General features: G+C 52.8%; 1 protein-coding gene across 2 annotated transcripts in view; it reads right to left on the bottom strand.

Annotated features, from left to right (window-relative positions):
* Positions 1-7,946: 7,946 nt before the first annotated feature.
* The window catches only part of VIPR2 (vasoactive intestinal peptide receptor 2), a 69,866-nt gene continuing 50,687 nt past the window's right edge, over positions 7,947-27,125 (bottom strand). Inside the window, exons 6-13 of one of the 2 annotated variants that reach the window (XM_027538447.1) lie at positions 20,959-21,100; positions 16,744-16,894; positions 15,703-15,763; positions 14,688-14,757; positions 14,100-14,191; positions 9,935-10,064; positions 9,807-9,848; positions 7,947-9,223 (exon numbers count right to left, since the gene is read on the bottom strand). In XM_027538447.1, coding sequence (XP_027394248.1) covers positions 9,050-9,223; positions 9,807-9,848; positions 9,935-10,064; positions 14,100-14,191; positions 14,688-14,757; positions 15,703-15,763; positions 16,744-16,894; positions 20,959-21,100 — 862 coding nt within the window. In that variant the 3' untranslated portion in view covers positions 7,947-9,049. The remainder of the gene's footprint in view (positions 9,224-9,806; positions 9,849-9,934; positions 10,065-14,099; positions 14,192-14,687; positions 14,758-15,702; positions 15,764-16,743; positions 16,895-20,958; positions 21,101-27,125) is intronic. The other variant, XM_027538448.1, reaches the window with a different exon arrangement.

The following is a 27,125-nucleotide window of genomic DNA, read 5'->3' as shown; positions in this document are numbered from 1 at the left end:
CTCTGAAATTTCTGGACTGGTTACTTCTCATTCCACACTCGTTACTATGACAACAAGTATCTTTTGGTAAGGCAGATAGCTGGAGACAAAGCGACTACTTGAGAAAATCAGTTACTTTATTTAAACATTTGTTTTTTCCTCAGAGAAATAAATGCTGTCAAATGTAGTCCTAGGAAAATAAAGTGAAGGCCTATTCAGTCCTGGTCTCATCAGTCCTGGGCACCCCCGCCTGCTGACCAGGCCAGGCCGTGGGTGGGTTGGTTGCTGGGACGGCCATGTTCTCCCAGGCGCCTCAGCGCCACAGCCACCCTCCAGCCCTCCTGGGGCTGCCTGCGACCTATCCTATCACCAGGGAAATTTTTAACGAAGTCCTGAATCTCTCACAGACCTCTTTCTTAAGTTACTACATCTGTGATCAACAAGCCTAAGGCGTGCCCAGGGGCTCCACGCTCTCTCTCTGCAGCTCGTCGGCTGCCTGCCTGGGGGAAGGACCATGGTTCATGCTGGTCCCCGGGGCCTGGGGCAGGGACCTCGGGGCCCGAGTGGAGGGCGTCCTTCTGTTTCAGGTGCCGCCGCCCAGCCCCTGATCACAGGTGCTGAGACCACGTCCCGCAGCCCCGGGGGCCCCGGCTGCTCTTCTTCAGCCACCTGCTCTACTCACCGCCATGTGCAGATGAGCAGCACCGGATGCGCCTCGACGTGATGGATCCGTAGGAGCTGGCTTGAGAATCACCTGATCTTTACTCCCTGGAGAGATCTAACACGGCAGCTCTCCAGGAATTCTAAGTTGAGGTTTTCTGCTTCCAAGCATGGAGGAAAGTCAGCAGGATAACGTCTAAGCAGTCTTTGGATGTTGCTGTCCATTGCAAGCACAGGAGACCCTCGCCCATTTGATTCTTTATGTCCAGAAAATCTGCCTCCTGAGTTCACAAGTCCCAGGGATGTGGGCCAGAGGAACGACTTCTGCCCTGGGCCAGATCCCTGCAAGGAACACTTCCATAGGCAGCATGCCCGCCTCGGCCATCACCATTAATGCGGAGTGAGTGAACAGGACCTGCTTTCTGCAGTGATGCCTCAGTCCTGGGGGGCAGAGGCGACCAAGACACCATTTGTCTTAAGAGACTTAGAGTCCAGATGAGAAGCGGCACGAGCGTGTTCACGGTGAGGCTGGTGCCAAGGGAAAGGTGGTGCCTCAGGCCCCTGGGGGAGTCCTCACTCTCAGCCACAGATGGGCACCTGCCACCCACCTCAGCAAGGATTGAACCAGGCGCTGCTGCAGCTGCCGACCCTCAACACCCCCTGAAAGGAGCTCAGGGTGGGGAGAGGAACAAGGCACTCTGTGCTCCAGGAAAAACTGGCAGGTCATCAGATAGGTATTTTAGGAGCTGACTTTATGAGTCCAGTTCTTGTTATTGCCTATCTAGAACACTAAAATCCTTCACAGTGATGACTGCTCCTCGTGACTAGCAGAAACCTTCTGCACAAAAAATATGTGCTCGATTGTATGTACGCCCCCTTCGCTGAAATCATATGTATACTGACCTTCCCTCCTACTTCTTTTTTTTTTAATTTTATTTTATTTTTAAACTGTACAATATTGTATTAGTTTTGCCAAATATCGAAATGAATCCGCCACAGGTATACCCGCGTTCCCCATCCTGAACCCTCTTCCCTCCTCCCTCCCCTACCCTCCCTCTGGGTCATCCCAGTGCACCAGCCCCAAGCATCCAGTACCGTGCATCGAACCTGGACTGGCGACTCGCTCCATACACGATACCATATATGTTTCAATGCCATTCTCCCAAATCTCCCTCTCCCACAGAGTCCATAAGACTGATCTATACATTGGTGTCTCTTTTGCTGTCTCGTACACAGGGTTATTGTTACCATCTTTCTAAATTCCATATGTATGCATTAGTATACTGTATTGGTGTTTTTCTTTCTGGCTTACTTCACTCTGTATAATAGGTTCCAGTTTCATCCATCTCATTAGAACTGATTCAAATGTATTCTTTTTAATGGCTGAGTAATACTCCATTGTGTATATGTACCACAGCTTTCTTATCCATTCATCTGCTGATGGGCATCTAGGTTGCTTCCATGTCCTGGCTATTATAAACAGTGCTGTGATGAACATTGGGGTACACGTGTCTCTTTCCCTTCTGGTTTCCTCAGTGTGTATGCCCAGCAGTGGGATTGCTGGATCATAAGGCAGTTCTATTTCCAGTTTTTTAAGGAATCTCCACACTGTTCTCCATAGTGGCTGTACTAGTTTGCATTCCCACCAACAGTGTAAGAGAGTTCCCTTTTCTCCACACCCTCTCCAGCATTTATTGCTTGTAGACTTTTGGATCGCAGCCATTCTGACTGGCGTGAAATGGTACCTCATAGTGGTTTTGATTTGCATTTCTCTGATAATGAGTGATGTTGAGCATCTTTTCATGTGTTTGTTAGCCATCTGTATGTCTTCTTTGGAGAAATGTCCCTCCTACTTCTTATGAACACTCTCAGAACTATCGGAAATGCTGTCTCCTGGGCTATAGTCCTCTTTTTGCCCCCAGTAAAACTTAACCTGCAACTCTCATGTTCTGCATTTCTGGTTAGCCCAGCCTGCCGGCAGGGAGTGCAACTGCTTTGTGGGGTGGGCTGAGAACCGGGGGTCACGGTGGTGAGGGTCCCCCAGAGCACAGTGTGACCCGAAGTGCACATCAGGAAGGTCATCCTGTGGATGACTTGGGGAGAATTCGGGGGAGAAGCAGCACCAAGAGCCCAGCTAAGAAGCTGTTGGTTAACACCAACAAAATGAGGTCATAGAGGAGGGGGTGGGGGTGGCCCCCCACTTTCCTCCAGCTTCTCCATCACAAAGTCCTAAGCCTGTCTGATGAGGAGCAACCCTCCTCAGAGGGACAGAAGAGGAGGATGCTTTGCAAAGGCCCTGGGGAGGCAGCTGGGGGTGCCTCCCCAGAAATACTCCCTGACCGGCATTCACGAGTGTGTTTTGCGCGCGCACACACACACAGAACCTGGAACTATGCTTCCAGAGATGGGCCTTCTACAGTGCCAAGAACAGAGAGTCCTTGGGTTTCAGAGCAGGCTGACAGTTTTGGGAAAATGCATTGACCCAAGCCCGGGAAAGTCTGCAGGGTGACGAGTCACCTTATCACGGGGTCTTACTATATTGTGTGACTTAAACCTGAAAGGGTTGTGATTGTATGAAGATCAGAAAACCACAAATTTTGCATATTCTGGATGCGTGATTGCAATGATTGAATGATTAATACGAAAGCTTGTGTCGTTAGGTGTCCTGGGTTTACACGCCGCTTCTCATACTTTGTTACCCATGGCATCCAGCACACAAGGATTTGCAAAACCCTAAATCTCCAAAGGTTTACTGCACAATTGCACTCATCTCACATGCTAGTAAAGTAATGCTCAAAATTCTCCAAGCCAGGCTTCAGTAATACGTGAAGAACTTCCAGATGTTCAAGCTGGTTTTAGAAAAGGCAGAGGAACCAGAGATCAAATTGCCAACATCCACTGGATCATCGAAAAAGCAAGAGAGTTCCAGAAAAACATCTATTTCTGCTTTATTGACTATGCCAAAGCCTTTGACTGTGTGGATCACAATAAACTGTGGATAATTCTGAGAGATGGGAATACCAGACCACCTGACCTGCCTCTTGAGAAACCTATATTCAGGTCAGGAAGCAACAGTTAGAATTGGACATGGAACAACAGACTGGTTCCAAATAGGAAAAGGAGTACGTCAAGGCTGTATATTGTCACCCTGCTTATTTAACTTCTGTGCAGAGTACATCATGAGAAAGGCTGGGCTGGAAGAAGCACAAGCTGGAATCAAGATTTCTGGGAGAAATACCAATAACCTCAGATATGCAGATGACACCACCCTTATGGCAGAAAGTGAAGAGGAACTCAAAAGCCTCTTGATGAAAGTGAAAGTGGAGAGTGAAAAAGTTGGCTTACAGCTCAACATTCAGAAAACGAAGATCATGGCATCTGGTCCCATCACTTCATGGGAAATAGATGGGGAAACAGTGGAAACAGTGTCAGACTATTTTTGGGGGCTCCAAAATCACTGCAGATTGTTTGGGGCCAGAGTGAGGTACTCCACTCGTGACAAAGGTCATGAGGAAGGAGGCTCGACATACGCAAAGGCGGGATCGAGCCTCAGGAGTCCCCCTGGAACTCCTCGAGCATCTACCCCCATAACCAGAGCCTGCCTACTTTACTACTTTGTGCTCTCACCTACACCTCTGACTTTACAGGGGGCTGTCCCCCACCACCTCTTTTGGAGAAGGAGTTAACCTAGAGCTCCAGTTAATAATAATTCCTGGGCGTGATAAGAATGTTTTAACCTACAAACTCCTCTGAAGGTTCTCTAGCCTGCCTGACAGGCTCATCCGGCCACATGTGATTGCTCACAGCCTCCCAACCATGAGAGGCACGAGATGAAACCCTCTAAAAACAGGTTCTTTAGAGAAGTTAGAAAACTATAAGTATAGTGGGCTGATTAGAAATTGTGTTGGTGAAGGGTTTTTCATTTGTTGAGCCAATGTTTGTTGCTACGTCTCCACATCCCCTGCCCTTACACACATTAATGAATATATAGAAGAAATAAGTATTAACCTTTGATATTAATCATGTTAGACCTTAGGCTAAGTAAATTCTTTCCTTAACTAAAACCCACTACACCGTCACCCTATGTCACCCTATAGGAATGTAACTTTATTTGGGTGGTGTCTGTTTTAAGAATAATCACCCCTGGAGAAATAAGTATCCTGGTTGACTGACCGCTGTCACAAGGAGAGGGTCGTAAATTGTCAGCAGGCCCCCTGGCCAGAAGATGATGTAACACCCCTAAGACCTCTGTATACATTTGTATGAAGCACCTGACTTTGATAAAAGTCAGGACTGCTGACCCCGCGTGACTTTTGCATAACACCTCAGTGTATAAAAGTAGACCATGGAAAATAAAGAATCGGGATCAGTTTCTCGAAATACTGGTCTCCCCATGTCGCTCTCTCTCTCACTCTGGTTGAGTCTCCATCTGGAGCGCGGAACCCGCCATGCTTACTAATTATGCCTGGGCTTCTAAGATCCGACCGGGGAGGCCTCAGTGTCTCCTCTCCTTCAGGAGAACGGAAGGATGCCTGCGGCCTACGTAAGTGGTGCAAACTTCTTGTCTTGAAGTTTTATTGGTCTCCCGCGTAAACCAAGCTACTCAGCCTCTTTTCTCCACTGAATTTTCCTACTGAGCTATCTTTATTCTATTACTCTTTATATCTTTAATTAATATCTAATTGAAGCTATTGTATCCTGATCCTCGCCTATGCCGTCTCTCCTTCGAATACCCTGGATCAGCTGGGGCTGGACCCCGGCAGCAGATGGTGACTGCAGCCATGAAATTAAAAGATGCTTACTCTTTGGAAGAAAAGTTATGACCAACCTAGATAGCATATTCAAAAGCAGAGACATTACTTTGCCAACAAAGGTTCGTCTAGTCAAGGCTATGGTTTTTCCAATGGTCATGTATGGATGTGAGAGTTGGACTCTGAAGAAAGCTGAGAGCTGAAGAATTGATGCTTTTGAACTGTGGTGTTGGAGAAGACTCTTGAGAGTCCTTTGGACTGCAGGGAGATCCAACCAGTCCATTCTGAAGGAGATCAGTCCTGGGTGTTCATTGGAAGGACTGATGCTAAAGCTGAAACTTCAATATTTTGGCCACCTCATGTGAAGAGTTGACTCATTGGAAAAGACGTTGATGATGCGAGGGATTGGGGGCAGGAGGAGAAGGGGAGGCCAGAGGATGAGATGGCTGGATGGCATCACCGACTCGATGGACATGAGTTTGAGTGAACTCTGGGAGTTGGTGATGGACAGGGAAGCCTGGCGTGCTGCAATTCATGGGGTCGCGAAGAATCAGACACGACTGAGCCACTGAACTAAACTGAACTGAAATCTCCCAAGGAGAGACTGGAACTGCTCAGCCTCCTTTTTTTGTGATCATATTCCAATAGTTTGCATCCCCTGTGGTGCGGTGCCAGTGGTTGAATATAAGCACCCTTAACAACGATGCCAGTGACAGCTCTGGGTCAGTGTTGGCACTGAGGCCTGTTGTCCTGGGCTCCAGTCAGGACGCCCCGGGAGGTGGGACTGCTGTCAGGAGCAAGGGGACCTCCGGCCACCTCTGCCCACTCCCCTGTCCTCATTAAAGCTTTAGAGAGGAGAGGAAGTGACAGGCTCTTGTCCTTCCATCTTCCAAAGAGCATGCTTCTGTATAAAAGATGCCCTAAATCCTTTGTTGATGTACACAAGCTGAGTGCGCTTCTTGGAGGGCTCGTGGCCAGTGATGCAAACAGGTGACAGACGCACATCGTCCACAGTCTATGCTGAGTCTCGCCCCCGTTTCCAAGAATAAACGCATTAATCTGTAAACTTTCAGCAGGGCCTGAGTCAGGTAGGCCGGCCACCTGGAGCAGCGGCTGGCTCCCTGACGCCTGCATCAGTGGGTCGGGCTGAGGCTCAGGACCAAAGGAAAAGCTTTCCGTAAAGAAGAGATGCTCACCGTCCTCAAGACTGAGGACAGGCAGATTGGAGTGAAGAGAGAAGGGAAGCCCACCGATGCGTCAACCACAGCTCGGCCAGAGCGGTACTGCTCCCACCTCTTCCTGGGCCACGCCTGCCGGGAGCCCAGCGCATGCGCAGGGCCCCCGATTTCCGGGCCGGGTGTGCGGGAGTGCTGGCGCAGACGCAGAAGCGCGCAGACGCAGAAGCGCTCAGACGCTCATGAGCGGGGTGGGGCGGGGTGGAATAAACCTGGCGTGTGTGCAACGGAGACTCACGCAGCTGTTAGGGGTGAGTCCGCACACATCTAGACAGGCAAGATCCACACACGTCTGACCCAATGGAAAGGCAAGTTGCAGAAATGTCTGTACAATATAACGTACTCTCCACGAGGAAGAGAAGAAAGAGTGTGAGAGAGGGAGAGAAGTTTGCATGGGCCCAGAAGAAAATGTCGGGAAAACACCACGCACTCATGATGGTAATATTGAGTTCCCGAGTGGTGAGAGGCAGATGGCGGATGGAATTCACAGCTTTTTCACTTTTTAGCTAATATCTGCCTCTGATGTTTGAGCTTTGGTAGCTCCTCTGAATAGCTTCTCTAGTCTGAAAATGGCACCACCGGAAAAAACTGCCGTTCGTGATACGAAAGGAAGGCGCTGGCTGTTTCCGTCTATAGAGGTGGCGTCTTCTGCAAAGTGGCCCCTGGGCACACACCCGCCCCCACGGTGTGCGTTCACTTCAGTTCCCCAAGTCTGGGACAGACCTGATGCGAGTCCTCACGAAGGTCCTTCCACCAGCAGACATCTGACAGAGTCCTGTCACCTGGAGCCTGGGGCTCTTAGAAACCACCAGAGGCGGGTCTCCGCTCGTTTCTGTCTTCTCTAGCTCTGCCTCTGGAGATCGCAGGTGCGATGCTTTGGCACTGTGCGATATTCCCCTTGGAATGAGGCGGTTTGACTGAGCATGGGGTTTATTAGAAATAGATTTTGTCTATCTGTGGCACAAATGCCACAGTTAGGAGTTTGCTCGCAGAAGGCACGCACACACGCACACACACGAGAGCACGTGTGTGCTCAGCCCTGCCCTGGTGAGCAGGTCCCCAGGTTCCATGGAGCGGGGGTGTGTGTCTTGGGAGCGGCAGCCCCCTCCCCACGTCCAGGGGTGCCGGGAGCCCCTGCATGGACCAGGCCTGTAAGGAGCAGTCCCGACTGGTGCCAGTGCCCGGGAGGCGATGGCGTCCAGAGGCCTGAGCTGCCGCCCGCCCGCCCCCACCGGCCCACCCTCCGCCGGAGCTCCTCTTCACAGGCGGGAAGGCTTCCTCCGAACGTCCTCAGGATGTTGATGCTATCAGAGTCAGCCAGCAACAGACACGAAATGGGTTTTATTCAAGCGGCCACGCACGGCGGCTGGGGCACACTCCAGGCACACGTTTACAGCACTTTGCAATGACACGTTGGGCGCTTTGGTCACCTCTGTCCTGCTAACGGGGAGTGACAGGCAGTCTCCCCCCTGCTCCCATTGGGCCGGACCACCAGTCCTAGGCTCGTGGCCTTGGCTCCGGCAGCTGACAGACCCCCGGGTGCTCATCCAGCACCCCTGCCATACGGCGGCCCTGAGAGGCTTGCTCGCTGTCTGAGCTGGGACTCTGCTGCCGGGCCCCCCGCGGCTGCCCCAGGCTCTGGGCCAGGCTCCTCTCACCGGGGGCCGGGCACACCCCCAGGGGGCCTCTGCTGGGTGACAAGCCTCCCAGTCTTGCCCAGGCTGTCCAGCCTACTCCTCAGCCCAGCCCTGTGCCCCGGCCCCGCTGCCCAGCGCCGGCCATCCTGACGACAGGCACCCACGCTCAGGTCTGTCTGTGATGCCCCAAGACAAAGGCTCCATGGTCTTGTTGGTAAGGGGGGCCTGATGTCACAGAGCGGCTGGAGAACTGAGCGCAGCAGCAGAGAGGCGAGAGTCCCGATGTGGCGTGAGCAGGGCGGGGCCGCGGGGCACCCAGGGGTGCGAGGCAAGGGGCCCAGCTGGGCTTGCAGGAGGCTCCCTGGAAGCCTCGGAGTGGGTGGAGGCCCACGTGTCCCGCACCCAGCGGGGTGGACCGCCCCTGTGACTAGGGGTGGGAGACCAGCGGTGGAGGTCATGCAGAGACGGGGTAACCACGTCCCTGAGGGCCAGCGCCCCAGCTCAGGCCTGCGCCCCCCGAGAACTGGCGCTGAGATCAGAAACCCCTTCCTTCTTCCACAGTCGCTGGACCCAAGTCCTGGGTTCCACCACTGTGGTCTTTGTTATTCTCTTTGGAAATGGGCCTGTCTGCCAAACGTGTGAAGTACAAAGTGCCCGGCTGCTGGCGTTTGACAATCGTGAGCTTTAAGTCCCGGGTGTTTTGAGGTCCCCCAGTCCCCCGGGGGCTCAGCTAGGCCCGGCTCCGGGGGCCAGCGCCGAGTCCGCTCGGGCCCCCACTGAGGCACCCTTAGATGACCGAGGTCTCCGTCTGCAGCAGGGACGGGGCCCGGGAGCCGCGGGGGCCCTGCAGGGCGCCGTCGGAGCCGGTCCTGGAGATGGACGAGCTGTGCAGCCGGTAGTCCCGGGCGGAGGGCCGGCTGGGCCACAGGCCGCGCCACGTGCGTCTCAGCTCGCTCTGCACCTGGAGCGGGGCACGGCCGCACGGGCTCAGCGGGCGGGAGCCGGGGGCCTGCAGCCCCGGAGCAAATCTCCCCCTGTGGCCCGCTTCTGGGTGTGGAAGCTGTGATGTCCGTGGACGGAGTCAGGCGGGCTTGGGAACCAGGAGGGGACAGGGACTCGGGGAGTGCCAGAGAAGAGTGCTCTGACCCGGAGCCGGAGGCAGCTGAGACGCACGGGAGGGCTGAGCGGAGAGCTATGGGCACTGGCAGTGGCATTGACCCCGGCAGGGTGACCCCCAGAAGGTGGGCCCGCTCCAGATCTTTTCAAGTGAAGTCGGTCAGTTGTGTCCAACTCTTTTGTGACCCCATGGACTGTAGCTCACCAGGCTCCTCCGTCCATGGATTTTCCAGGCAAGAATACTGGAGTGGGTTGCCATGTCCTTCTCCAGGGGAGCTTCCTAACCCAGGGATTGAACCCGGGGCTCCCGCGTTGCAGGTGGATTCTTTACTGTCTGAGCCCCCAGGGAAGCAGGTCCTTTAGGGGTGTTTTAAGGAATCCCCCACGAGCCGGGAGCCTATGCTTCCCTGGGAGGCCAAAGGACTCACCTCGCTGTTGAGGAAGCAGTAGAGAACCGCCACCACCAGGCCCTGAAAGGGAGAAGGTACTGGTCAGAGGCCACCGGTCCACCCCCCGCCACCCCAACCCCCGGGACTCGTGGCCCCGCCCACCGCACCTGAAAGGATCCTAGGCACAACTCGAACAGAATCTGGTACTTGGAGGAGATGCGGATGGGAAAGACAGCGAACACCATGTAGTGGACTCCAAACAGCGGGATGAGCAGCAGGGTGGACTTGGCCAGCCTCCTGCAGCGGAGAGAGTGGTCATGCTCTGGGCAACCGAGGGCCTCCCTACGCAGCCACACCTCTGCCCATCCCAGGAGAGTGTGCAAAAGCAGGGGCAAGCACCACTCTGCCCCACAGAGCAGTAAAGCCCTCTCGGGAATCTTGGCCAATCGGAAAGGGCGGCACTGGTCTGAGCAGGTCAGACAGCCCTGTGTGTCCCTCGTTTAGAAGCAGAGACGGGGCAAGCATCCCCAGCATCCAGAGGATGGGGCGAGTTTTAGTTTCAGATCCAAAGAGCAGATGCTGCAAGGCTGCCCCTGGGCACAAGTGAGACCGTGTCCCCCTGACGGCCATGGACAGGTCCTGCGGGCGACCCTGCTGTGGGGCCCAGACATCTGAGGAGTGGGAGAGCTTGGACCCTATTTCACTTCCCTGCCGGGGAGCTCTTACCCTCTTAACCAAAGAGCAGACTTTCTTCTCACTGCAGTGGTGTTGAAAGCAAGACAGCTGAACTCAGTCCTACCTGCCCCCAAGCCTGTCCCACGCCCCAACCAGGTACAGGTCATTTCCGCTAAGTCAGCATTTCCCAGGCCCCAGCACCGGCCCCGGCACCACCCGAGGCCATGCTGAAGTGGGCCTCCTCCGACTCAGCGTCCGGGTCTCAGTGCTGAGTCCTTCTTCAAGTGCACAGAGGTGCTGCAGCTGCTGAGCGGAACCCCCTCGGAGAAACTGCTGTGAGCCAGGAACTCTCACAGCTGCACACAAGAGTCATCGGGGGGGCTCTTCAGACTTGGAATCCAAACTGCACCCCATCCAGTTACGTCAGGTCTCTTCGGGTGACCTGGCCTCTTCCCGGGGGAGTCCCCGTGGCTGTATCTGATGCAGTGACCCCACCACGGTCTGAGGGTCAGGAGCCCTGGGGTCACCGGGAGGACGGGCAGGCAGGCAGGCAGGGGCTGGGCCCCCTCATGACCCCAGCAACCAGCCACCACCCGGATGACCAGCCTCATCCTGGCAACGTGGAGGGAACCAAGGGAGGGGTGCCTCCGGCTCCTCCCCACCTGCTCTGCTGGGTTGGCACCACCCAGTACTTGGCAAGACCCTGATGCTGGGAGAGATTGAAAGCGGGAGGAGAAGGGGATGACAGAGGATGAGATGGTTGGATGGCATCACCAACTCAATGGACATGAGTTTGAGAAAACTCCAGGAGATAGTGAAGGACAGGCAGCCTGGCGTGCTGCAGTCCATGGGGTCACAGTCAGTCAGACACAACTGAGCGACTGAATTGAACTGAACCGAATACTCAGAAAGAAGTCACCACTTTGCTGACGTGTTTTGAGACACCTACAGAGTTCACAAGGGGTTTCCTTGTATTGGGTGATCTGCACAAGCTCTGCCCCAGCTGCACGCGTGACCAGGGCCTCACTGGGCGAGGAGGCCTCAGGACCCCCCACCAGCATGTACAGGCCTGACCGTCTGACCATAGCACACGGCAGTCTCGCGGGCTTCAGCACCGCGGCCGGTGTCCACCCGGCAAGTGAGGCTGAGGTTCTGCAGGGACCAGCCCATTAGGCAGATGTCAGAGAGACCTGCCTGGACTCCTGCAGTTGAGACTCTGCTGGTCTCTAGAAAGGGGGCTTAGAGGTGGGACTCCTGTGCCTGGGGATCTGCCACTTCTGTTATGAGATGGAGACAGAAAACACACCAAAATACAGCCAGGCGAGCATCACAGATGTGCTCTGCCTTTTTTGTTATTCTGGAAAAAGAGTAGATTCTATTATCCGCATCTTCAGGGTCTGCAATTCCTGCCCCCATTTGCCTGAACCCAAGGCTGGACCAGCTGCACCAGCCCCTCCACACTGGACTAGTTTTAGTTACACTCGAGTCGCAGACTTTATTTTTCTTTATAAATTCTTGATAGATTTACAGAGTCTTCCAGTTCCTTTACAGAGTTCTCAGTCCTTGTTAATTAGCTGGATGAGGGTGGGTGATTACTTAAACTCTGCTCTCTTTCTAATGAGGGAGATGATATCCACCTTTCTGTTACCATTCAGGCAACAAACACCAGTTCAGTTCAGTCACTCAGTCGTGTCTGACTCTTTGCGACCCCATGAATCACAGCACGCCAGGCTTCCCTGTCCATCACCAACGCCCGGAGTTCACTCAGACTAACATCCATCGAGTCGGTGATGCCATCCAGCCATCTCATCCTCTGGCCTCCCCTTCTCCTCCTGCCCCCAATCCCTCCCAGCATCAGAGTCTTTTCCAATGAGTCAACTCTTCACATGAGGTGGCCAAAGTACTGGAGTTTCAGCTTTAGCATCAGTCTTTTCAATGAACACCCAGGACTGATCTCCTTTAGGATGGCCTGGTTGGATCTCCTTGCAGTCCAAGGGATTCTCAAGAGTCTTCTCCAACACCACAGCTCAAAAGCATCAATTCTTCAGCACTCAGCTTTCTTCACAGTCCAACTCTCACATCCATACATGACCACTGGAAAAATCATAGCCTTGACTAGACAGACCTTTGTTAGCAAAGTGATGTCTCTGCTTTTCAGTATGATGTCTAGGTTGGTCATAACTTTTCTTCCAAGGAGTAAGCATCTTTTAATTTCATGGCTGCAGTCACCATCTGCAGTGATTTTGGAGCCCCCCAAAATAAAGTCTGACAGTGTTCCCACTGTTTCCCCACCTATTTCCCATGAAGTGATGGGACCAGATGCCATGGTCTTCGTTTTCTGAATGTTGAGCTGTAAGCCAACTTTTTCATTCTACACTTTCACTTTCATCAAGAGGCTTTTTAGTTCCTCTTCACTTTCTGCCATAAGGGTGGTGTCATCTGCATATCTGAGGTTATTGATAGTTCTCCCGGAAATCTTGATTCCAGCTTGTGCTTCTTCCAGACCAGCCTTTCTCATGATGTACTCTGCACAGAAGCTAAATAAACAGGGTGACAATATACAGCCTTGACGTACTCCTTTTCCTATTTGGAACCAGTCTGTTGTTCCATGTCCAGTTCTAACTGTTGCTTCCTGACCTGCATATAGGTTTCTCAAGAGGCAGGTCAGGTGGTCTGGTATTCCCATCTCTCAGAATTTTCCACAGTTTATTGTGATCCACACAGTCAAAGGCTTTGGCATAGTCAATAAAGCAGAAATAGATGTTTTTCTGGAACTCTCTTGCTTTTTCGATGATCCAGCAGATGTTGGCAATTTGATCTCTGGTTCCTCTGCCTTTTCTAAAACCAGCTTGAACATTAGGAAGTTCACGGTTCACGTATCACTGAAGCCTGGCTTGGAGAATTTTGAGCATTACTTTACTAGCATGTGAGATGAGTGCAATTGTGTGGTAGTTTGAGCATTCTTTGGCATTGCTTTTCTTTGGGATTGGAATGAAAACTGACCTTTTCCAGTCCTGTGGCCACTGCTGAGTTTTCCAAATTTGCTGGCATATTGAGTGCAGCACTTTCACAGCACTTTCACAGGATTTGGAATAGCTCAACTGGAATTCCATCACCTCCACTAGCTTTGTTTGTAGTGATGCTTTCTAAGGCCCACTTGACTTCCCATTCCAGGATGTCTGGCTCTAGGTCAATGATCACACCATCGTGATTATCTTGGTCGTGAAGATAATCTGAGTCGTTATTAAGTACAAGGCCCACATGAGGTGTTACCTGGACCCTGTGGTCAGACAGGGAAGACAGAACCAAATATAAAATGCAAAGACGTGTGGCCAAGGAGAAAGGTCAGGGTACAAAAGAGGAGAGTGGACAGACACTTGGATACCCAGCTCTCCAGAGGCTGTGCACACTGGCGGCAAGGGAAGCACCCAGCCTGAACAATGGCCTTGGCGACGCTGCCCTTGGACAGGTCACTCCAAGTCTAGGGGTCCCTGTAAATTGGCCCAGGGCACACTCCTGTGGCTAAAGGAGACGACGTGGGGTCATGTGTGGGTCCCCAGGCCCCAGTTTCTCTGCTCTGCACACACGTACTCCAAGTTGTCAGGCCGCGTGCGGCTGCTGAGGGTGGTTCGGAGCTGGCTCAAAACACATACTCACTTGTACTGTGACTGGTCGTTGCCACCGACATCTGGGGACGTCAACTTCTGCAGTAAAATTCGTATAATGCTAACAAAAAGGATGAAATTGACCTGCACAAAAAGAGATGACATTTCAGGGTGTGAAGTCCCCCTGCAAGGGAGGCGGCGAGGCCAGGATGTCTGCAGCTCAGCCCCGCCCAGGGCCCCACTGGCTCAGGAGCGCCAGTGCCCTGCCCAGTCAGGTCTGCTCCCCCTGCCCGCCCCCCAAGTCAGAGCAGGGCAGTCTGTCTGTGGCGTCACCTATGTGTTGACCCCAGGCTGCAGCAGTTTAGTTGAGAACATTAAGACGTGCATTCCACAGATGGAAATCCAGTTCAGATCCAAGGCTGCACACTTTGGGGAGCTGACTGTGCCCCCCTCCAAAGGTGCATCTCCCTCTTGCCCTCCCCTTCCTCCTGATGGTGGGCCGAGCCACCCGTGGTAGAGCTCAGCCTGGGATTCTTGTCTCGAGAGGCTGAGTGGAACGGGGCCGTCTGTATTCACCACAGGGCTCTCTGCCCAAGTGCAGCCTGGTGGTAACTCAGGTTTCCACACAGAAGTCACTTACTATAATAGAAATTAAAATTGGTGTTCGTATAACCCACCAAGGAACACTGTGGTCATTGGTATCCCAGCAACTATTGAAGAAAGAGAAGGAAAATCACATTATCACGGATTCCATCTACAAACGAAGCATAGGAGGATAACACAGGCCTGTGGCTGCACCCCTTCCGAGGGGCTTGCCAAACCAGCCGGCACCCCCACCCCCGCCACGATGAACCCCTGACTCACAGGTTTGTTGGGTGGTCCCTCCTGACCGCCACGCCCTGTCTCCGGGAGGAAGCTGGGACAGCAGGCTTGTACAACGCCCCCCCCGATTGCCTGTTAACTCACACCCCTCCCAGCAGAACAGACCCACCCTTGTTCTGGAGCCTGGCTGGTTCCGACAGGAGGGTGTGGAGTCCTGGAACTCAGTGTGGCCTGTCTAGACCTGCAGCCCCGGCCTCCCCTGCAGGTAGAGGCCCACGGCAGTGCGTGAGCAAGACTGAGCTGGAGAGCTGCCCAAAGAGCCAGGGACAGAAGCACACCAATAAACTGGACCTGTGTGAGCGCCAAGCTTGGGGTGTTTGTTACTGGCAGGGGGCGGCTGGGAGGGGGCGGCAGGTGGACCCGGGCCCGCATGAGGCACAGCAGCTGCTGCGCTCCACGGTGGGAGCTGGGGTGCCTCAGGCTAGGCACGGCCTGCCCCACCGTGCACACAGCAGAAGCCTCTGGGCCTGGCCCAGCCGCAGGGCCTCAGAGGGCTGAGCCCGGATGCCCTCCTGCTGGGCTCCCACTTGGCTCCGGGCCACACCAGTCTCCCTGAGACGTAGCTCTGTCTCTGCCTGGCGGACCCCAGGCCCCGCTCCACGGCCAGCCCCCATTCAGCTCCACCTGCTCCGTGGCACCTGTCCGAGGTCCCCACCCTGAGTCGCCCCCCTGAGTGTCCAGAGGCTGCCTTCTGCCTAGACACAAAGCTGCCCTCCGGCTCCCCAGGCCCTCTGTCAGCAGCGCTCCCCCTCAGCCACAGGCACAGCACTCACCCCGTGTCCTCCAGCAAGAGCCGAGCCACAGTCCACGCACCCGTGCAGACAGTGGGGATGCCTGCAGAGAGACACCCGGTCACCCCGGCCCGGCACTGGCCACCTGGACCAGCCCGATGGGGACGCACACGGGAGCCTTCGTGAGCCCCCTGCCAGCAGGGACAAGGGCTTTCTGACGGACAGATTAATGGAAACTCTTCATAAATATGGAGAAGGCAATGGCACCCCACTCCAGTACTCTTGCCTGGAAAATCCCATGGACAGAGGAGCCTGGTGGGCTGCTGTCTACAGGGTTGCACAGAGTGGGACATGATTGAAGTGACTTGGTGGTGGCGGCAGCAGCTTCATAAATACACACAGGCTTACCCTCATGCCTTACTAAGCAGTGAAGATAATTAAATACGAGTTTGAAGGCTTCACAGGCCTGAAACGCATGTGTTTCTGGATGTTGGTACCAACGTGCTGGAGAGGCTGTGTCCCGACTTGGCAGAGACCTGAAGGGGCGCCCCTCACTGCGAAGGTGGGGCCCGCAGCTTCACCCCTTTCCGATTCCAGCTTAGGCAGAGCCCCACTGATGAGCGCGTTAGGGGAACCTCGCTGGGGACGGTCTCCCTGCTCCTTCTCCCAGGCTCCTTCTTTCTGGTTCTCCCCCAACCCCCCGCCTCGGTTGGGGTTCACCCCAGGAATGAGAGTCACAGTGGTTTTAAACCAGGTTCTAGGGCTTCCCTGGTAGCTCAGCTGGTAAAGAATCCTCCTGCAATGTGGGATACCTGGGTTCAATTCCTGGGTCGGGAAGATACCCTGGAGAAGGGAAAGGCTACCCACTCCAGTAAGAATACTTAGAATTCCATGGACTGTGTAGTCCATGGGGTTGCAATGAGTCCGACACGACTGAGCAACTTTCACTTTCATTTTCTGGCTCCCAAAACATTAAGGTGTTGACTCCCTTCTTCCGGGGCAGCCCAGGGTTTTTCTGAGCGGAGAGCGTCTCTGTGGGTAGGTCCGAGCCAGGGGCACCTGGCAGGCAGGGGGAGTCCTCACCCCATCCGATCAGGAGGTAGGCCCGGAAGCGCCGGCCAGGGGCGAAGATGACCGCGAGCAGGGTGTGGAGGTAGAGCCCCTCCACCAGCAGCCAGTAGAAGTTGGCCATGATGCAGTACTGGAAGAAGACCAGGCTCAGCTTGCAGCCCACCTGCACGGGGAGGGGCCGCGTGAGCGCGCGCCACCACAGGCCCGGCTCCGGGCCCTGCTGTGCAAGGAGCGCGGAGGTGCCTCCCGGAGGCGCGAGAGTGTGCGTGTGCGCGTCCGGCGAGGCCTGCAACCTGCGGAGGGCGACACGGGCCGGGCAGACGCACACCACGCCCGAGGGGACGGTCACCCTGGGTGACGCGTGGGGCCCGGCCCCCCTCCCCCTGCCGCCTCGTCCCCACTAACCCTCCGCTCACTCCCACTTCCCTCCTCTCTCCCTCCTCACTGTGTACTCTTTTTTTTTTTTTTTTTAAGTGGGTCAAAAAAAGTTTATTTTGAATATTTAATTAAAAAAAACCATACCTATAAGGTGTGCTACAGAAACTTAGATACAAGGATTGCATATAAAACCCAACCTAACCGTGGTAAAGCAAATGCACTTCAGGAAAGAAAACGCGTCCCTTGTGGTCACTGAGGTCCCAACACCCGAGCAGTTCCACAGGGTCACTCGGGAGGCTGCTGAGCAGGCCTCCCAGCCCCTCCCGGGGGACGGGCTCCCCACAGCAGCCCAGGAGAGCTTCACTGTGTACTCTTAACAAGAGACAAGAAGTAAAGGAAAAAACAAGAGAAACCACCAAACAAAATATTTCCTCAGGTGTTTAGAAAGGGGAAATTTAGGCTTTAGGTCACTAAGCTTATATAAATGCACCGAAAACAACCCCCAGCACGTTTAGTATTCTGTATCTTTACAGCCTGCAGCCCAGATACATACTTGTGGACGGATGGGCTGGATACACTGAGACGTGCGGATAGACCCGCCCACGTGCACTTGGTGGGCGGGCAAGAAACGCCTGGCAGCCCTTCAGGCAGGCGCGGCTGCACATCTCCAGGCCGCTCGCTGCCGGTGCCTGGCACTAGGTTTCTCTCGCTCTGTTTCTTTCTAAGGCGGTTAAGCTTTACCAATGCCGAGTGTGGGGCGGGGGCCCGGCATGTGGAGGACAGCAGGGCTGGGCCCGGTAAGTGGAAAGAGGCACGCTAAAACCCATCGATGAGACCCCGGGACTGGCGCCCCTCGCTGGAACACTGACAGAGGCCGGCCTGGGTGTCGGGGAGAAGGAGCCCCCCATCGATGAGACCCCGGGACTGGCGCCCCTCGCTGGAACACTGACAGAGGCCGGCCTGGTGTCGGGGAGAAGGAGCCCACGCCCGAGGGTGGAGGGGCCCACGGTGAGCCCTGCTGGCCGGGGCAGGGGCATCCTGCACACCGGGCGCCCACGGCGACCAGCTCTGCTTGTTACAACTTAAATACATGTGCCCTTCACTGCCTCCAGCCTCTCTCCAGTCCCCCCTGACCGAGTGGTGGCAGAAATAGAAACCAAGGTGTGTCTGTTACTGGCGGGATGGTCGCACAGACTACGTCACACCTTCCAGATTCAAAGTAAGAGACCCTGGGACCCTGGTAGACTCAGAGTTTCCAAGATACACTGTTGAAGGAGGAAAAAAGACAAAGTGTGTTTAACATGATTCCAATTCCTTCTTCTTAGTAAAAGGTTTAAAATGCCATGTCTGCACTTCTTCACTGCAGCTCATACGCCATCAACACACTCCAAGGGCAGAGGCTCTGGGGTGAGGGGCTGTCTGCTGACCTTCAGTCGTGGGAAGGCCGAGAGGCCAGCGGCCAGGACTGCACCCTGCTTGGTTCCCAGCGGGTCCTTGGCCAGTCCTGTGCCGTCTGGGAGCCTCTACCACCCACGGCAGCCAGGCGTGCAGGGCGCTGAGCCCCAGGGCCTGCAGGAGGTCCTGCTGAAGGTCAGCTTCGGGTGGCCCTCGGGTCGCTTCTTTTCTCCAGACTGCAGCCAGTTTCCACGGTTTGGATGAAACCCAAGCCAAGGAGCAGCAGGGAGGCGCCCGTGTGTGTGGGCTGGCCTTGGTAGGGACGGAAGCCGGGTTCTGTCTCTAGGTCCACTTTATGAGCCAGTACAGCTGGCTTCTTTGAGGGCCAACCCCTTGCAAAGGACGAGGAAACTGCACCCACATCCATGACTGTCCAAGGCACAATCCGGGGTCACACCTGGGAACGCTTGCCTCTCGGGCCCTATGGGGACATAAGCAACTCCCTACGGTGCTGGGGAGACTTACAGCGTCCACAGGTGCTAAGAGCAAGCAAACAGGAGATCTTACTTAAATGTGTGGAAGTGACGGCTGCAGGGCTGGGGAAGGAGGCTTTGTCACCTCTGCGGGCCTGAAGCCCGGAGCCCTCACTGCTCAGCGAGCAGCAGAGGTGAGGGCCACGGCCACGGCCACTTTCGTGGTTTCTGGTGTCTTGTGTGCCAGCTGCCCCACACTCGAGGACGTGGGCTCCCCCAGCACCACTCAAAGCCCCTGTCTTCAGAGCTGTCCTTCCAGGGTTGGAGCCAAACTTTCTTGATGGGAAAGAATGTGAAGAGTGTGTGTGTGCCTGGGTGTGGGCACACATGGCTATGTGTCTGCATGCACGTGTGTGAGCACACACTGCTGTGTGTCTGCATGCACATCTCTGAGCACACACATGGCTGTGTGTCTGCATGCACATATGTGAGCACACACATGGCTGTGTGTCTGCATGCACATCTCTGAGCACACACATGGCTGTGTGTCTGCATGCACATATGTGAGCACACACTGCTGTGTGTCTGCCTGCACGGGTGCACCTGTGTGTGTTGACAGGCTCTGCTCACTTCCCTTTCTCCTGCTCCCTCTCCCCTCTCTGCCCCTCTATTCTATCCTGGGCTGTGGAGCCCAGGACCCTCGGCAAAGTCAGGCCCCCAGCCCAACCTCCTGCCCTCCTCTCTGGGAGTGCCCCTGTTCAGATGTTTCGGACCTCTGAGTTTGCCCCTAACGCTCCAGGCAGGTGGGACTCGGGGCAGGGACATCCCAGTTCCCATCCCTCCACCCCCACCTCCCTCAGCCTGGAGCCGGCCAGGTCCTCTGTCTACACAGCAGGACAGCATACTGCTCAGGTCAAGGGCCTGGTGTCCATGAGTCCATCAGGGTCACTACATCCTTTAATGAAGGAGGAGCTAAGTAAGGAGGGCTCCTTGGAGCAGAGTTCTGAGTAAGGCAGAGAAGCAGCAGAAGATTTCTCAGCAGGAGGAGAACTGGGTCTCCCGGGTCCTGGCCTCTGGGGGACCCCCGTCTGTGCAGAGGAGACTCCATCCCGGGACAAGAGCCCAGGGCTCCCCTTCCACCTGGGGTGGGACGTCCGAGTGGAGGGCCGTGCTGCTGATTTTACTGTTGCAGTCAGTCCACACGCCTCGCGGAGGGACTGTCCCCAGGGTATATTAACCTGCGGGCCGGGAAGCAGCTGCTCTAGTGTGGTAAAGGCTTTACTGTCTTAGAAAGACCCTGATTCAGACTTCTTCAGTCCAGAGGAATGGAGTCAGCAGATGGGTCCATCCATGCCGGATGCCAGTGGAAAGCCGGCTCTGGCTCCGCGTGGAAGAGCCGACCTGACCGGGTGACATGAAGAACCCGGACGAGGGAAGCACTGGACCGCGGCACACTCCATGAATGCACCACACTGAGCTTCCTCCTAAAGCCCCACGAAGTCCACCGCATGCCCCGCCTGCACCGCACAAACTCCCAGTCCGGGCGATCCCTGCGCGGCCCATTCACCGCACTGTGTCCCGGGCAGGTGCCAGGGCCACGCTCCCCCAGGTGGTACCCGTCCTGCCAGCTGGAAGCATCCACCGCTCAGAATCCCGGACACAAGGGAGAAAACGGCGTCGCACGTGCCCACCCGTGTCCCTTTCTTCCAGCCCCCAGCTGCTGCTGGTCCCTTCGGCGGTGCCCTCGAGCAAGTCTGGTTTTGCCTGCATCAGCGCTCAGGCCGTGACCTCCCAGCGGGCAGTGCCTGTGCCCCCACTCACGGCACCTGCCGCCCTGAGTTGCTCTGAGCGCAGGCCGGACCCCACCCCACCTTGACCGGGGCCTCGGTGAAGCCGGCTCTTGACCTCATCACAGACGGAGGTCGGTGGCGGGCAGGAGTAAACAAGGCTGCCTAGAGGGCCCGGCCCCGTACAGCCTTACCCAGGAGGATGGCAGGTCCAGGCAGTGCAGCATCCCAGAGCTGGAGTACAGCACGTCGTCCTTGACCAGCACCGAGACGGCCCGCAGGATGAAGGACAAGAACAGGTTCAGGTGGATGTAGTTCCGGGTGCAGTGCAGCTTCCTGCCGAGGGGAGGTGGGGGGCGCGTGGGGGAGGGGCGGGGGGCGAGGAGGGCGAAGGGGAGGAAGGATGGGGGGTGGGGGGGTGGGAGGAGGGGTGTTGGGGGGCGGGGGGCGAGGAGGGCGAAGGGGAGGAAGGATGGGGGAGGGGTGTGGGGGAGGGGTGTGGGGGGATGGGGGTCGAGGAGGGCGAAGGGGAGGAAGGATGGGGAGGGGTTTGGGGGGGCGGGGGGCGAGGAGGGCGAAGGGGAGGAAGGATGGGGGAGGGGGGTGGGGGAGGGGTGTGGGGGGACGGGGGTCGAGGAGGGCGAAGGGGAGGAAGGATGGGGAGGGGTTTGGGGGGGCGGGGGGCGAGGAGGGCGAAGGGGAGGAAGGATGGGGAGGGGGGAGGGGGGCGGGGGGTGAGGAGGGCGAAGGGAGGAAGGATGGGGAGGGGGGGAGGGGGGCGGGGGGTGAGGAGGGCGAAGGGGAGGAAGGATGGGGACGGGGAGGAGGGAGGGAGGGGGTGTGGGGGGGAGGGAGGGAGGGAGGGGTGTGGGGGGGCGGGGTCGAGGAGGGTGAAGGGGAGGATGGGGTGGGGGAATGGGAGTCATGGGAAGAGGGAGGAGATGGACAGTTAAACACTTCGACAGATGCCTGTGTGGCTTTAATCTTAAAGCTTCTTTTTTATGGAAGTGAACAATGTTGAAGACTCTTGAGAGTCCCTTGGACTGCAAGAAGATCCAACCAGTCCATCCTAAAGGAAATCAGTCTTGGGTGTTCATTGAAAGGACTGATGTTGAAGCTCCAATCCTTTGGCCACCTGATACAAAGAACTGACTCAGAAAAGACCCTGATGCTGGGAAAGATTGAAAGTGGGAGGAGAAGGGAACCACAGAGGATGAGGTGGTTGGATGGCATCACCGACGCAATAGACATGAGTTTGGGTAGACTCCAGCAGTTGGTGATGGACAGGGAGGCCTGGCGTGCTGCAATTCATGGGGTTGCAAAGAGTCAGACACGACTGAGCGACTGAACTGAACTGAACAATTTAAGTATTCCTTGTGTATTTAAGATGGTTTCTGCTTTGCATTACGGTACACATTTTTGGGTATCAATATTGCCCTTTGTTTCTGACTTTGCACCTTAGAGCAGAGTCCTAGAAACAGGGCTTTGGGATAAATGTGGACAGCACAGCCACGGCGCATCTGAGCCTGCAGAAGCATGCCCCACTTCACAGATGTGAACACCATGTGTCTCTGCAGCAAACTTCCTGCAAGACCACCTCAAAGGACCTGTCTTTGAACAACTTTATGTGGTATTTGCTTCTCTAAAACATGTTAAGAACATTTTGTTTATAATCATTTTACAACACATAAATTCTGCTTTGGAGAAGACTTAATTAGATATTTGATTTAACTCTGACTTTTTATTGTTTGGAGACAAGCTGTTCCACACAAATGAACTTCCAAGATCATTAAAACATTAACTCCTTAAGTTGAAGTAGAGTTTACAAATTTGAAGGATATTAAAAAATATATTCTAAGCAGACTTCCACCTGTGGCTCCAAAGAGAAACTTATCTGACCTCTCTCCCATGTCATCCGTGATTTAAAAAGTTGTCTACAGAGCTCTGGAGGGCAGCTGAGGTGGCTGGGATCTAAAGGACTAGGGCCCTGGTGAGGAGGGAGCATCAGGCACTGCAGCCTCCTCTCATCTCCTGGCTGAGGGTTAACCCAGGTTTTAGGGCACAGCGCTGATTACAGAGCGGAGGCCCAGAGCTTGTAACAGCGTCACCAGATGGAACGGACGACAAAAGACGTCAAGGGCTTTCAAGGCAACAGAGTGGAGAAAAGGAAGCCACAGGGAGCCTCAAATTCTGCAGGCAGTTACCTAAGAGATTTTCCTTCTCTTTTTTTCCATTTCCCAAGGTGTTCATTTGTTGGATGAGTAGAAGGATTCCTAGGTTTTCATCTGAAACCCCTAAAGGGCTGTGACTTAGGAATAATGACAAACCAGCCTTCAGAGAGCCTAAAATGCGGCCTTAGATTGACTCAGTCCCTGCCTGGCTCAGGCTTGTCTGCCCATCTTGCTAGAAAGAGTAAATCCTCTCTGTGGTATGATACCATCTAAAGCCTCTATGATTTAATTATATGTAACTTCAATAATCAATTAATAAATATGCCAGAAATAGTACCAAATGATCAAATGCAGTTAAAAATGGAAAAACAAAAATAGAATAGATAGAGATCCAGATACTGGTATTTTAAGACATGACTATAAAATGTCTCTGATTAATATATCCAAGAAAATTAGAGGATGGTGCGCTAATAAATATTTCCCTTTACTTCTGACTTAGTGCCGAAGAATTGATCTTTTGAACTGTGGTGCTGGAGAAGACTCTTGAGAGTCCCTTGCACTGCAAGATCAAACCAGTCCATCCTAAAGGAAATCAGTCCTGAATATTCATTGGAAGGACTGATGCTGCACCTGAAGCTCCAATACTTTGGCCACCTGATGTGAAGAGCTGACTCACTGGAAAAGACCCTGATGCTGGGAAAGATTGAAGGCAGGAGGAGAAGGGGATGACAGAGGATGAGATGGCTGGATGGCATCACCGACTCGATGGACATGAGTTTGAGCAAGCTCCAGAAGTTGGTGAGGGACAGGGAAGCCCTGTGTGCTGCAGCCCATGCGGTCACAAAGAGTCCGACACAACTGAGTGACTGAACTGATACTGGCTAGAGGATGGAATTAATTGTAAAAATCAAATGGAAAATTGAAAATTTTAAAAAACCCATGAAATTAAGAATTAAATAGCTGGGTTTAAATATTAGATCAGACACAGTAAAATAGAGTATTATTATAAGTTGGAAAACAGATTGGTAGACTGTGTCTAAAGTCCTGCATGCATGTGCACTTAATCGTGTCTGACTCTTTGCAACCCATGGACTGCAGCCTGCCACACTCCTCTGTCGATGGGATTTTCCAGGCAGGAATACTGAGCAGGTTGCCATTTCCTCCGCCAAGGGATCTTTCCAACCCAGGCATCAAATCTGTGTCTCTCGTGTCTCCTGCACTGACAGGATTCTTTACCACTGAGCCAGCTGGGAAGTCCATGTCTAAGGTAGAGAGAAACGAATTAATGGAACATAGAAAGAAATAAGAGGAAGTATACAGGAAATGTTGAAAATATTTATCATGTGAAAATGGTGTTTCAGAAAGAAAGGAGAGAGAGAATAAGGTAGAGGAAATATTTGAAGAGCTGCTGGCCAAGAATTTTTGAAACTGATAAAATATAATAACAGATTAAAGGAATTCCACTAACCCCAAGAAGGAGGATTACACAGAAAACCACACTAAAGCCCATGACAGCAAAAGTGCTAAAAACCAAAGACAAAGAAAAAAATCTTCAAAGGACCCAGAGAAAAAGACTCATCCTTCAGCAGCATTATGGTGAGACTGGAAGCTGACTTTCAAAAGAAATAACGATGTATATCTTCAAAGTGATGAAAAAGTGTAACTGCCAACAAAGAATTCGGTCCTCTCAAAAATATCCTCAAAAGTGAAGGCAAAATTAAGATGATTTCAGGCAATCAATAGCCATGAGAATTCATTGCTGGGAGGCCTGGTCTCCTAAAAGGAGATCTTCAGGGAGGAAGTTGACCCAGATGGAAACGTGAAGATGCAGGAAGGAAAGACAGACAGATGGGCAATTCTAAACAAATACTGCGTTTGAAAATAACAAAAATAGTGATCACGCATGTGGCATTTAAAATATGTGCACAATTAGAATACATGACAATGACGCAGAAGTCATGAGGCTGAAGGGAAGGCTTGAGTTACCTGGAAGAGATGGAAATAGTAACTGGAGGTTAATGCCTGTGAGACACGGATGCACTTAGTTAACATGAGGTGGAAACCAGAGGAAGAAGCACTGAATATACGACTAACGATCCAAAAGGGAAACACTGGAATAATAAAAACACTTGACAACTTAAAAACAAACACGAATAGAGTGCAGGGGCCACAGAACAGCTGAGACAATAGCGAAGAGATGGAGGCAGACTGAAACCGCAGCTTGCCAGCAAGCAGTCGGAACGTGAGCGGAAGACACTGTGTGCACGACTAAAAACAGACTGGAAGTAAAGAACAAATCTCAATTAAGTGGAGCTTACAGAACACGCAAATGTAAAATAGGGATGAATCTTGCAGATATCAAAGAAAAGAAGGCAGACATAGCTACACTAATGTAGACTTATTTTTAAGGCAAGGCGCGTTACTAAACACGGACAGCTTACAGGAAGACAAAACATGAAACGGGGGTGCCCCTAACAAGCAAACAGTGAAATAAATAAATGGAGATATAGTTAAGTCCACAATTATAGCTGGAGATTTTAATACACGTCTCTCAGTGACTATAGAACACGTGAAAGTGTTAGCTGTCCAGTCGTGTCCGCCACTCTGTGACTCCACGGACCATAGCCGCCGGGGAAGTAGTTAAGCGAAACAGTAAAATTTAGAATATTTAAATAACACGATTGATAAATGATGGAAATGATATATGTAGCACACAAACCAGTAACTGTAGGATTTGCACTGTCTTAAAATGAAAATGAAACTTTGACTAAAAAAGACCAGATTCTGAGTCACAAATCAAATCTTAACAAATTTCAGAGGATTTAATTCATGTGGTATGGTCTCTGATTACCACAAGTTGAGCCAGAAATCATTAGCAAGCTGAATAGAAAACTAATAACAGATTGGAAATTAAACTATAAAATTTTATAGTTAAAAGATAATCAAAAGAAGAGCTTAGAAAAACTATGACTAAATGATAATGAAAAACACATCTTTAAACTTGAAAGATGGGAATGAAGCAGATCTGAGAGGGAAATTTGTAGATATAAATAAAAGCAGTTTAAACAAAGGAAGGCTGAACATCTAACTTAACAAGCTAGAAAAAGAACACCAAATCGAAACCAGAGAACACAAAAGGAAGGAAGTAATGAAGATAAGAGGGCATGTCAGTAAGTTAATAAATGAGCATACAAGAGAAAAAAGTCAAAAGCTGGTTCTTGGAAAACACTGATAAAACTGATAAAACTTTATACAGTATGATTCATCAAGATACAAAGAAGGAAAATAACAACGACCAGTGTTGTTCAGTGTCTGACTCTTTGCAACTCCATGAACTGCAGAACACCAGGCTTCCCTGTTCTTCACAATCTCCTGGAGTTTGCTCAAACTCATGTCCATTGAGTCGATGATGCCATCCAACCATCTCATCCTCTTCACCTCTTCTCCTCCTGCCCTCAATCTTTCTGAGCATCAGGGTGTTTAGTCAGCTGTTCTCATCAAGTGGTCAAAGTATTGGAGCATCAGCTTCGGCATCAGTCCTTCAAAAGAATATTCAGTGTTATTTCCTTTAGGATTGACTGGTTTGATCTCCATGCAGTCCAAGGGACTCTCAAGAATCTTCTCTGACACCACAGCTCAAAAGCATCAATTCTTTGGCGCTCAGCTTTCCTTATAGTCCAACTCTCACATCCATATACGACTACTGGAAAAACCATAGCTTTGACTATACGGACCTTTGTCAGCAAAATAATGTCTCTGCTTTTTAATATACTGTCTAGGTTTGTCATAGCTTTTCTTCCAAGCAGCAAGCATCTTTTAATTTCATGGTTTGCTGTCACCGGCCACAGTGATTTTGGAGTCCAAGAAAAGAAAACCTGTCACTGTTTCCCCATCTATTTGTCATCAAGTGATGGGACCGGATGCCATGATCTTAATTTCTTGAATGTTGAGTTTTAAGCCAGCTTTTTCACTCTCCTTTTTCACGTTCATCAAGAGGCTCTTTAGTTCCTCTTCACTTTCTACCATTAGAGTGGTATCATCTGCATATCTGAGGTTGCTGATACTTCTCCTGGCAATCTTGATTCCAGCTCGTGATTCATTCATTCCAGCATTTTGCATGATGTACTCTGCATATGAGTTAAATAAGCAGGGTGACAATCTACAGCCATGATGTACTCCTTTCCCAATTT

This window comes from Bos indicus x Bos taurus, chromosome 4, assembly GCF_003369695.1.
Source record: "Bos indicus x Bos taurus breed Angus x Brahman F1 hybrid chromosome 4, Bos_hybrid_MaternalHap_v2.0, whole genome shotgun sequence".
NCBI lineage: Eukaryota > Metazoa > Chordata > Mammalia > Artiodactyla > Bovidae > Bos > Bos indicus x Bos taurus.
Note: the sequence above shows the minus strand (reverse complement) of the source record. Positions and strands in the feature narration are given on the sequence as shown.